The sequence below is a fragment of the Danio aesculapii genome, chromosome 15 (genome assembly GCF_903798145.1).
Source record: "Danio aesculapii chromosome 15, fDanAes4.1, whole genome shotgun sequence".
Lineage (NCBI taxonomy): Eukaryota > Metazoa > Chordata > Actinopteri > Cypriniformes > Danionidae > Danio > Danio aesculapii.
Genome location: NC_079449.1, coordinates 13,992,837 through 14,005,868, shown reverse-complemented (window position 1 = coordinate 14,005,868; position 13,032 = coordinate 13,992,837). Strand labels below are relative to the sequence as shown.

Below are 13,032 nucleotides of genomic sequence, written 5' to 3'. Positions count from 1 at the left end.
TATCTGTAATCAAAAAATATATTTCCTCATTCAAACACATGAAAACACTGTTAGCTGAAACATAAAATCAAGAGTCTCCAAAATACTTTCTATAGATCAGCAAATTAGCAAAAGGAGACTGTTATGGTCATTCAACACTGACCCACATTGCTGATCTCTTACTGTTTGTGAAGTAATATTAGGTGGAAGAGTCTCTTTTCTCATCTTATCTGACAATCAACCCAGTTCTTCGCGGGCTTTGCCTTGTTTTCGGGGCATTTTCTTACTGCTGCTGTCCTCCAGCTCTTTGTTCTTGTAATAGTGAGGAGCCACTTCCAGCAGCCAGCCGCTTTCAATCTCGATCACCTGAAAGAAACGTCAAACCTTTAGAATGAAGCTGATTTTTATATTTTATGAAGAAATATTAAGTGTTTATCATTTAAATCCCATCATTTTTCTCAGAAATCTGACTCTCTGTCTTGAAATTCTCACTTTATTCTAGGGATGCATCGATCCCGATACTTGGATCGGATATCGGTACCATACCACATATTTTGCTGGAGAGGGTATCGGCCGGCTGGTACTGATCCAAATTCGATCTTGCACGTGCGCTGTATTCTGTGTCATTTATGAGCCAATAAAAGCCATGAAGGTAGCCTATTATAAGGCACTAGAAAGTGGTCATGTAGGCCTACTATATCCCAAATGTTTTGAAGCCATTCTATAGCTTAATGTGAAGTATAGATGAATATTCAACTGCTTAAATTCATGTTCAGTTCAGCGCTTCACACAGCTGCGCCTTTCAATCATTCTCCATTTATTCACAATTCAAATTGCATGTCTTGTTCATGACAACACGAAAAAGTTTCTCCAAGACTATTTGTTCCTGTTAGTTTAAATAATCAGTGGAGAAATGCATTTAGTCTTACATTAAATGGGTTCATTTTGACCTGCAACATGGAATTCACTGCTGTTTGTAAATCATGTTACGTCTGTTGGATCAGCAGATCGTATTCGCAATACTGGAGTAGAGATGGTTATTACCTGCTTTTCACACACAAAGCAGGCCTGCCTGAAACTTTAAATGAGAAAAGACTCAATAATACATTGGGCAACGCACTGATTTCATCCCTTTGTGCTGCTGTTTTGGAAGTGTTCGCGGATACCGGAGGACTGCGCCCTGTGTCTAAGTGATGTATCACTCAGTAAATGAAGCGCCACTCAGTAAAAATATTCTCACAATGAGTTTCTGTTCTCTCATTCTTCCGAATGAGTTTATTCTTCAGAGGGAAATACTGTCAGTGCTGTGAATAGATGTTAACCCTGGCTCACTGTGGTAAAAGTAGTTGATTAAATTAATAAAAGTGAAACTGACGGGCGCAATATGGACTGTCATTAACAAAAAATGATTTCGCTTTTTTAAAATTTAATATAGGCTACTCTGAAATGGTGAATATTTCACTGTAACTTTATTTATATTAACATTTTATTTAACAGACCTGTTTGTCAGTTTGTGCGCTGAAGCATAGGCCTATAAGTGGACCTTGTTTTAAACTTCACCTCAAACATTCTTGTTTATTTTGTAGATAACTGATCAACTAAAAATACATTAAATCAACAAATTATACCAAACGAAACAAATTTTTCAGAAAAAAAAAAAAATAAATTTCAGACAAGCTTTCAGTTTCTCCATCTCAGTCAATCACTCAATCTATATCGGTCGATACTCAGAATTTTGGTCTCGAGATCGGATCGGTTAAAAAAAAAACTCTTCAACAAGTCTTCAACTCCAGTTTAAGAGTTGGCATCTCACATTTTTGTATTTTTCCCCTTGCAATTCTTTACATATCTCACTTTCTCCACCTATTCTGACTCACAATATTTACTTTTTCCCTTTATTTCACAAATTTCATAAATTTATTTCACGTAATGCAATTGTTTTTCTGCCAAAGAAGAATGAAATAAAAAGGTTATTTTGACTCATCTTAAAAAACTCTTTTCTTATCATTTTTTGTTTCAGAAATATTCAGAAAGGAAGCTTGTTTGTCTTAAGGGTGTTGTTGTGTTTTTTACAGGCTCATAAGTGACTAAAAACCTGTCTGTTCACATCGCTAACCTCAAGAGTGAAAAAGACAAACAAAGTGAAGGCTGTATTCACCTGTCTCATGAACTCTTTGGTGGTGAAGACCAGCTCATGGTAGATCATCCAGCGCGGCTGCTCCTCAAACAGTGAGCTGTTGGGATGGACGTAAACTGTCTGCTGGTGTTTTACCGTTTTATATCCCCCTTTACTTAATCGTGCTGTATGGTAGAAATATCCCGCAGTTACTGCCTGAAAGAAGAAAAATAAATAACACAAACATTAAGGTAAATTTCATTGTAATGTAGAAGTTTATTAAACAGAATAACCTAATTCTGATTTGTCAGTTGTGGCATTCTATAGTCAAATATGTACAGTTCTCTAAAAATCCTTGATTCTGATTGGTTGATTGTAGCATTCTATAGTCAAATATGTACAGTGCTCAGAAATACTTAATTCTGATTGGTCAACTGTAGCATTCTATAGTCAAATATGCACAGTTTTGTGAAACCGTTGATTCTGATTGGTCAATTGTAGCATTCTATGGTCAAATACGTACAGTGCTATGAAATACTTAATTCTGATCGGTCAATTGAGGCATTCTATAGTCAAATGTGTACAGTGCTGTGAAATACCTAATTCTGATTGGTCAATTGTAGCATTCTGTAGTCAAATGTGTACAGTGCTCAGAAATACTTAATTCTGATTGGTTGATTGTAGCATTCTATAGTAAAATATGTACAGTGCTCTGAAATCCTTGAATCTGATTGGTCAACTGTAGCATTCTAGAGTCAAATATATACAGTGCTCTAAAATACTTAATTCTGATTGGTTAATTGTGGCATTCTATAGCCAAATATGTACAGTTCTCTGAAATCCTTAATTTTGATTGGTCGACTGTGGCATTCGATCAATATAGTCAAACTGGTGCAGTCCTCTGAATAACTTAATTCTGATTGGTCAATTGTCACATTCTACAGTCAAAGATATACAGTGCTCTGAAATAATTTAATCTGATTGGTCAATTGTGACATTCTATAGTCAAATATGTACAGTGCTCAAAAATCCTTATTCTGATTAGTTGATTGTGTCATTTTATAGTCAAATATGTACAGTGCGCAGAAATACTTAATTCTGATTGGTCAACTGAAGCATTTTATAGTGAAATATGTACAGTCCTCTAAAATTGTTGATTCTGATTGGCCAATTATAAAATTCTAAAGACAAATACGTACAGTGCTATGAAATACTTAATTCTGATAGGTCGATTATGGCATTCTATAGTCAAATGTGTACATAAGCCTGATTCATCACATCTGAATGATCCACCATTTTCTTCTATTAAGGCTGAAATCAGTGAAGTTGGATTTGTGCACATTGTTGTTACTCATATCAGGAATTATTCTTAGTCACCTAACCTGATTCATCATTTCCAAACACCTTTAAAAACAGTAAAGCATCTGCTTAATGTAGCAAACACAGTCAAAGTGTATGTATGCATTCAGCTACTGTGTTGGTCTCCCTGCAGGAATGTTCTAATGTCAAAATCATGTCTTTAAATACTGATGATTCATAGTGCCACAAGTCTCTTTCAGGAAGTACTGAAAAACAAATATATGCAAGACACTGATTCACTCTTCAAATTTGTGACGTTTGTTTGCTCTACCTTCAACAAAAGCTGTAACCTAGACCAAAAACTCTGGTGCCATAGAATGATTTACGCTCCATAAATTCTACTTCAATCTTTTTAGCCACATCTTCAGGCCAATAAGCGAGTCTACAACGCTAAATTCCAGGTTCATAAAGTTAAGATAATAATCACATGCAAAGCAGCAGGCTTGAAGCACAATATCAATGGAGGAAATGTGTAAAAGGAAGCAATGTAAAGGTAAATGAGGAAATCACCTTGCGGATGGGCATGCTGTCACCATTGGAGCTGCACAGTTCCACCTCAATCCTGTCCATCAACCCCTCCAGCTGATCTCGTACATCTCGAGCTCTCTTCATGGAGCGAAACTGGATGAAGTTTTCAAAGCACCATTGAGTAGAGTAACCGCTCTCGACCCACTGACAGAGAAAGAGAGAAAATAAACACATTTTTCTTTCATGGCAACAATAATTGCATGATCACAGACTCCTATAAACCCATTTAACATATTCTTATTACTGAATCAGTCACAAATATTTGCAAGACTCACTTATGAGCAGTGTTGGCCACGTTCCTTTGAAAAAAGTTATTAGTTATAGTTATTTTTCAGAAATAGTAACTGAGTTACATAATTATAAAAGTAACTGATTACCAGGGAAATTAACTCTTAATTAAAAAAGATCTAATGTCAAAAGAATATAAAATAAATCTAAAACCCTGTGCACCAATCTACAATATTTTAATGTTGTTGTGGGACAATGTGAGAGACAACAGTAGCGTATCCTCAACGATATATCTAGATATTATTTTGTTTAATTCTGTCTGAGTAATAAGTGTTTGCAGTTGAGAAAACGTGGCTTTGTCTCCTCTGGTAGCAGAGTTCACGTTATCACCTGTGTAACCACTAATTTTGTGGTGGCATGTGACGACGTGAGGTGCTTCATTAGATTAGAATTACTTGTCACCGCTTTTCCTGGGCATAAGATGCACAACACATAAACATTCTTGCCTTTCACCTCAACGAGGGAAAAGTAGTGCTTATATTTCCAGTTTGCGAATGCTACCTTTGAACTTGTTGGATTTGCCATCTTTCTGAGTCCTGGTCGTTGGTGTGTGCGTGACAGACTGTGCTTGTGTGAACACCTTCCCTACTCTTTCTCTGATTGGCAAAAAGATGGAAATGTACTCTGTCTTAGTCAATCAGCACATTCTCAGTTACACCACATTCAACATTTATGTACACCATTCATCGAACGAACGAGCACACGCACGCACGCTATGCACACACGCATACACACACAAAAAGAGACGCCATATGGCTGAGAGAGATGCTGCATGCGTGAAAACCGCTTCGGTGTTCTCAATTATAGTAACACGTATATTTTATTGTCAGTAATGGCATTATAACGGGGTAAACAGTAATTCAATTTATTGCTTGTTACTGAAAAGAGTTATTCCCATCACTGCTTATGAGTCAGTGTTTCGAACTCCCTCAACAATTTGTGAATCGTTATTTAGTTAGTTTGAAACTGAACATGAAGCGGCTTTCTACCAATCAAGAAATAAAAAGTGAGACAACTGAAAACATCTTTTGTTCTGGCAATAATAGATGTACACATTAACAAATACAAGCAGTTAACAGGGTTTAGCTTATGCTAAAGCATATATACGCTTTCAGTTTATGCTTCTTCATAGAATACAAGTTAAACTAGTTTTGTATTGTTTTTGATTTCTTTATTAGTTTCTTCTTTGCTATTTTTACGTTTCAAAAAATTCTGAAGTAAAAAAGAAAAGTCTAGACAACACAGATTGTTACGATAGAGTACGATTAGGTTTTGACTCCTAAATTTGTAGTTTGAGGTGATTAAGGTGTAATTAGCTACCAGTTTTTTTGAAATGTATATTCTGTTCACAATTTGAAACTGTTTGTTGTTTATAGTAAGTTTATAAAATTCTAATTGACTAAAGTAATTAGGCTTGGGTATTGCTTGGGGTTATTTCGATACCTGTGCTACTGTAAATCGATACTTTTAAAAGGATTCTGGTGCCAAAACGGTGCCTGAACCAACACTTTTGAGCCACAAAATTATGGTGATGACTCAAAATTTTAACTATATTGTTTAATTGCAATTATAACAATATATTTTAAATTTAAAGTATATATCAACTCAAATTTTATTTATTTGAATTGCATTACTTTTCTTTTGATCAGTTGTGTGTTAGCATGAATGCAAGATTTGCATTATAAAATTAATATTACATTAGCTTACTACTAAACTGTGGTAAGGCTGTGATGTTGGGGATTGAGTCGTCACTGAGCACATTTACATAAACACCAAAACTCAGATTTTAATAAGATTATGACAATACTCTGATTAAGAGTCTACGTTGGATAGCGTGGTTACGTTATTCGATCCATGCGCTTATAACATGTAAAATTGGAAAATTAAAGAAACAATCAAAAGGCAACTCATATAAACACCTTAATATATTATTGTCTTATTCATATTACTGATGTCCATGTAAACATAATCACTAAAAGTGCCAGATGATGTCGCAAGCTGTCAAAGACAGTGCATTCCTCTGCCTTTAAGTGGATTCCATGAGCCCTCAAATGTTTCATTAAGTTTGACGTATTTCCCCCCTTACACGCAATTTTGTGAAGCATCTGCTGGAACAGGATTTCATCTCTGTTATTCGCAGACGATGTTCTGTTGGCTTCATTGAACATGGACCTTTAGCATGCACTGGGGGCTAAATTGTCCGTAGTGTGCGTGTGTGTGAATGAGTGTGTATGGATGTTTCCCAGTGATGGGTTGCAACTGGAAGGGCATCCACTGCGTAAAAAACACATGCTGGATAAGTTGGAGGTTCATTCTGCGGTGGCGACCCCAGATTAATAAAGGGACTAAGCCAAAAAGAAAATAAATGAAAATATAAGGTATTATATAAAACAAAAAAATAAGCATGGGTGAGTTCCAAAGGTTCAACTGACTATAAGAAAAACTTGTTTGAGATTTAAAAGTCAAACACAAATGAATCAGGTATAATCAATCATTGAAGTGTCATTTGAAGTGAATATTAAATGCATAACGGTGAAAAAATAAAATAAAACCTGACATGGTCTCTACGAAGTGCATTAAAATCCCTGTAGCACACAGCAAGTAGGCAACTGTCAGTGAGTTACTATGGTTGCTACTAACATTTGAGGCTAGAGGGTTTATTATATTATTATTAATGGTGATCAAAACTGACTGGAGCTACCTTTTATTTATGATTAAACAATTAAAACGATTTAATTTCACCTTCCAGCCAATTGGGAATCATGAGGTTAACAGTTCATGGAATAATTTAACCGTAATGAATGTTTTCCAAACACAACCTGATCACTCATTAAGCAATTCTGTAGTTTTCCAGTTTACATGCGAGTGCCCAAATGCTGTGCTGGAACTGACTTTTAATCATTCTTACAAAACATTGTTCATTCCAGAGTTATATTTGTTCAAGACAAGAACTTCCCGCCACAGTATCTACATGTACCCACACATGCCTGCACGATCTTGCAGAACCTGTTCGACTATCTGCCTGCTGCACGTCTCCCATAAGGAAGTCACACTAAATGAGATTGACAATAACAAAACGGATCACTTTACACACTTGGCAGGTCATAAAAAACGTGCAAAGCCTCAGCTATCAGATTGATTTCTGATTCGAGCACTACACTCATAAACACACCTGTGTATATACATTAAGCAGCACTAGGTGATCTCCTCCTGGTACCACAAAGTTCATCCGAGCATTGTCGGCATGGACCACTTTGTCCTTGGGCCGGTAGAAGATGGAGTTGTTCACTGACAGCATGGCCGCGATGGTCAAAACCTCCTCAGAGCACTTATATCTTCAGAAAGACAGATCAATGAACAATCAATGAACAACGAAAATAGAATACATACAGAAATCAGTGTGAAAATAAAAACCTTTTAAGATCTTTTCAAAGACTCCTTTCATGCATTTTAAGACCTCATCACCACTTTTGGTAGCAACATTTTAAATAACAATATACACTTACCGGCCACTTTATTAGGTACACCTGTCCAGCTGCTTGTTAATGCAAATTTCTAATTAGCCAATTACATGTCAGCAACTCAATGCATTTAGGCATGTAAACATGGTCAAGATGATCTGCTGCAGTTCAAACAAAGCATCAGAATGGGGAAGAAAGATGATTTAAGTCAGTTTGAACATGGCATGGTTGTTGGTGCCAGACGGGCTGGTCTGAGTATTTCAGAAACTGCTGATTTTCATGCACAACCATCTCTAGTGTTTACAGAGAATGGTCTGAAAAGAGAGAATATCCAGTGAGCGGCAGTTCTGTGGGCGCAAATATCTTGTTAATGCCATAGGTCAGAGGAGAATGGCCAGACTGGTTCGAGGTGATAGAAAGCCAACAGTAACTCAAATAACCACTCATTACAATCGAGGTCTGCAGAAGAGCATCACTGAATGCACAACACGTCCAAACTTGAGGCAGATGGGCTACACCATGATGGGCAGCAGAAGACCACACCAAGTGCAACTCCTGTTAGCTAAGAACGGAAATCTAAGCCTATAATTCACACAGGCTTGCCAAAATTGGACAATAGAAGATTTGAAAAAACGTTGCCTGGTCTGATGAGTCTCGATTTCTGCTGGGACGTTTGGATGGTAGGGTCAGAATTTTGCATCAACAAAATGAAAACATGGTTCCATCCTGCCTTGTATCAACAGTTCAGGCTGGTGGTGGTGGTGTAATGGTGTGGGGGTTATTTTCTTGGCACACTTTGGGCCCATTAGTACCAATTGAGCATCGTGTCAACGCCACAGCCTACATGAGTATTGTTGCTGACCATGTCCATCCCTTTATGACCACAGTGTACTCATCTGCTGATGGCTACTTCCAGCAGGATAACGCACCATGTCATAAAGCACGAATCATCTCAGACTGGTTTCTTGAACATGACAATGAGTTACTAAAATGGCAGCTGACAAATCTGCAGCAACTGTGTGATGCTATCATGTCAAAATTGGCCAAAATCCCTGAGGAATATTTCCACTAAAATGTTGAATGTATGCCACGAATGGCTAAGACGATTCGGAAGGCAAACGGGGTCCAACCCGCTACTAGTAAGGTGTATCTAATAAAGTGGCCAGTGAGTGTATTTACTAAATACTGATTGTAAGAAATGAATCCTAAACTAAAATGATATTTTAAAAATCCAGCATCCACAACAGAAGGAATGACCGTGTTTCCTTGGCTACTGCAATAAACAAAGCAGTGTGATGTCAAATTAAGTAGGATTTTATCAATTTCATAAACTACACATCATTGCAATACTCACAGATTAAATTCAGGCAAACTTTAGCATACTGACACATAATTTAATACCTTGTAAAATAGCATCCAAGACTTTTTAAGGGCTTTAAATTTCTCTAAGTTGACTTTCTATACTTTTTATTACCCTGGGGACACCCTGAAAAACAAAATTATGGATGTTTTTTGAAAGATTAGACTTACTGTTCTGAAGCCAGAATCATTTTACTCAGCATCGGGTCAACAGGAAGTTCAGCCATTCTTCGGCCAAGCTATAAAAAGAAAACAAATACAGGTCAAAGGCAGTTTTAAAGAGATACTTCACCCAAAAATAAAAAATTTACTCAAAGTTTACTCTCCTTCGAGTTCTTATAAACCTTTAAGAGTTTAAGATAATTGGATATTTATAATAAGATATTTTAATAATGCTGAAAACCTGTTACCATTGACTTCCATAATAGGAAAAACAAATACTATGGAAGTTAATGGATACAGGTTTTCAGCCTTATTCAAAACATCTTATTTGCAGTCTAACAGAAGAAAGAAACTCAAACAGGTTTAGAAAAAGTAAACGGTGAGTAAATGAGGTTTCAGTTTTGGGTGAACCATCCCTTTAAGTTTGTCAATGAAAATAAGGCTGAAAAATATTAGTTGTCTACAGCTTGACACAAAGAAATCTTCTGTGCTAGTAACAGTGACTGATTGAATGTGTATGATCTGATCTGCTCATCTAATGAAAGAACAGCACATTATTGCTGACAAGACCAAAACAGTCAAAAAGATAAATATAACCAACATGAATTTTTCTTATTATCCACAGCATGAGTATGAGTGGAATGAAGCACATGCATTCAGTCACGCTACTGGCGCAGCAGACCTGTCAACTTTCTTTGTGTCAAGCCAATTTCTTTGATGACATTAACACTGATCAAAGGCCTGGATGGTGCAAGCTAGATGTTGGAAGATTTCCATAAGTGATTAATCAAACATTTTCCTCCATTTAAAAAGAAAAAACTATGCCAAACTAGTTCCCCAACTTCAGCTTTAAGGCACTTTTGCTATTAATTAATTAGATACAATTAACATTCTTCAGTATATAATTATTCAAATAGATATATAGAAATAAAATGAATAAATAAAATATATTTGCATCACATTTACACTGTCACAATCAGCATATTTTTAACCCACAGCTATTATTGTCTAATTTACTAAATAAAATTAAGAAATAGTAAACCCAAAAATGTAAATTCTGTCATCATTTATTCACTCTCCACTTGTTTAAAACCTGTTTGACTTTCTTTCTCCTGTTGAACACACACAAAGAGATTTTGAAGACTGTTTGAAAATAGCAGCCATTGACATCCATTTTGCTCCTGCTCTAGAGGTCAATGGATGTTATTTCCCAATATTCTTCAGAATATTTGGTTGTGTGTTCAACAGAAGAAAAAAATTACAATAAAATAATAATAGATTTGATTTATGATGCACTGTTCTTAATCTCAAAGTGCTGCAACATGTAAAACATAAATAAAAAATGCAACCAAAGCCAAAATAACACAAAATCCAATTAATAAAGGAAAAGTCTTTAGTCAATATGTATGAAGACAGTTGTTCTTTCTCTACTACAGAAAGAAAATTGGTTGATCCATGTTTAATTTAAGACGTTCATTGCTTTGTGTTGGAAAAAAGGCTAATCGCTAAAACTTAATAACATGTTTAGCTCTTGAAAACCTCACATATGTAATATGAAAGAGATCCTCTGAACTGTGTGATATCTGAGAGGTGTCTTTGAACTTTGTGAAAAATATTATAAATATATATGATATTGAAGAAGCTTTAGAAGTTTGAAGTTGATTTGAAAGTATGATTCTCTTTTTTTCCCTAAATCTGTCTGAGGTTTTTGGGTAATAGGGTTTATAATTTGGGCAACATTGTCAAACTTAATAAAGTTATACAAAAAATAAGCCAAAAGTCACACCACAATATTCAATAACACAATAAATAAGCACAATTACAAATTGCATTAAATAATGACAGTGATAAATCATAAATTAAACGCTTTAATAAAAAGATGAGTCTTAAGCAGTTTCCTAAAACATTCCAAGGAAGCGTGACGTCTGGATATTCAGTTTAGAGTCACTTGAGTGTTAGTAAATGGTAAGGAAATTATATTTGGGTGAACTACCCCTTTAAGTAGTTGGACCATATTCTATAGCAGTGTTTCCCAACCCTGTTCCTGAAGGCACACCAACAGTACACATTTTCAATCTCTCCCTATTCAAATACACCTGAATCAAATCATCAGAACATTAGAAGAGACTTGAAAACCTGAAATGAATGGTTCAGATAAGGGAGACATCCAAAAGATGTACTTTTGGTGTGCCTTCAGGAACATGGTTGGGAAACACTGTTCTATAGTATAGGATTAGTTTGCCTGTCTGCATATAAAGGCCGGATGACACTGTGCAATTTTTTATAATCCTGAACGATTGTAGCACGTCAGACTGCACGAACATGGCTCCCATGTCACACTGTAAGATCTCAGCTGTCATGAAGTCAGACTGAAAAACAATGAAGTATGAACACAAAAGAAAAACACCCCTGGAGTTTCACGTCATCTATCTGTGACACTTTCACTATCCTGCATTCTGAAATGATTCCTCACAGAAAACGTAAACAATCTGTATCGGCAATTTTGCACGCGGCATGTTTCAATGATAAAACCAGGAGGCTAAAAACTGTTTTGACATTTCCCCGTGGTCACTGAATTGTCGCATGGATTGAGTCATCAAATTTGGAGCTCCTATTAGTTCTTGGGTTGACGCTCATCGCAGCTGTTGTCACACTGCAGGAAAGTGTCTGAAATCTTTTGACACTGCCAGAACTTCATCGCAGGAATAAAATCTGATCGCAACTGGCGTTAAGCAGCTGTCTGTGAACATGTCTAACCAATGATCAAAGACCACAGATTTTAGCCCAGGATTTCAGGAATCTTTCAGGATTTCCCAAATTTGTCTCACATGACAAAATCGTAGTTGAAATCTCACAGTGTGAACAGGGCTTAAGACAAGCTAGTTAGTTCTACAGCTCATTCCTGTAAGGAAGGGACAGCTCTTGAAAATAATTCCAGCTCTTGAAAAGAATTGATGTCCCAATCAATAATCTGTTTCTATTTTATGTGCTGTGTTAAACAGTTCATTGTCATGTCTTGCCCTTATTGACACCCACCTGCCTACGTCTTTTTTATAGTAAACATAATTCTGAGTTCAACCAAGTTCATAAGGGTTTAGAAAACCACATGTAATCTAATATAGGATAATAATATGGATATAAAAGTGTTTTAATGTGTGTGTGTGTTTTTTAATCACACCTTAGTGAGTTCGCCGAGGTGGTTGAGGGCGCCTAAAGCATACAGCTGCTCCAAAGCCAGCACCAGCGTTTCATGAGGAGGAGGATCCATAAAGTCAAAATGAATCAGGTCATTTATGCCTGAAGCAGAGATGAAGGAAAAAAAACATGTTACATCTTAAGCACACAATGTGTGTTTGATTTCAGAAAAAGAATGAGTGTCAGATCTTTTTACACATGCGTTAACATTTCAATTGCTATAACTGACACGATCCATCAAGATAAAAATAACTACAAAGGCATGTAACACTAATACTTTAGTACAATTACACCATCAAGTATTTGGGCACGTAAGCATGTGTGTATGTCATTCAGAGCTAACTTTCTAGGTCATTAAACTAGCTAGTCTGGGGTGATTATTATAGATGTACTCTTAGCATTCAAACATTGTCATCATTATACTGTATCCTTGATGAGTGACAGTATAAATCTTTAGCATCTGTGTATTTAAATTATTAAAAGTGACAGTAATGTCAATATAATTTTTAAGTATTACATTTTGTAGTAAAAAAGAAATGAGTTTACATAAATATGAAGAGTTCAGATGCAAAATCCTCTTCTCAG

At 36.0% G+C, this 13,032-nt stretch overlaps 1 protein-coding gene across 1 annotated transcript in view; it reads right to left on the bottom strand.

Annotated features, from left to right (window-relative positions):
* Window positions 1-13,032, bottom strand: part of dhx16 (DEAH (Asp-Glu-Ala-His) box polypeptide 16) — a 32,038-nt gene continuing 19,006 nt past the window's right edge. The window contains exons 16-21 of the mRNA XM_056473647.1: window positions 12,431-12,549; window positions 9,262-9,329; window positions 7,443-7,605; window positions 3,965-4,126; window positions 2,138-2,311; window positions 1-345 (exon numbers count right to left, since the gene is read on the bottom strand). Of these exons, the coding sequence (XP_056329622.1) occupies window positions 217-345; window positions 2,138-2,311; window positions 3,965-4,126; window positions 7,443-7,605; window positions 9,262-9,329; window positions 12,431-12,549 (815 nt within the window). The 3' untranslated portion in view covers window positions 1-216. The remainder of the gene's footprint in view (window positions 346-2,137; window positions 2,312-3,964; window positions 4,127-7,442; window positions 7,606-9,261; window positions 9,330-12,430; window positions 12,550-13,032) is intronic.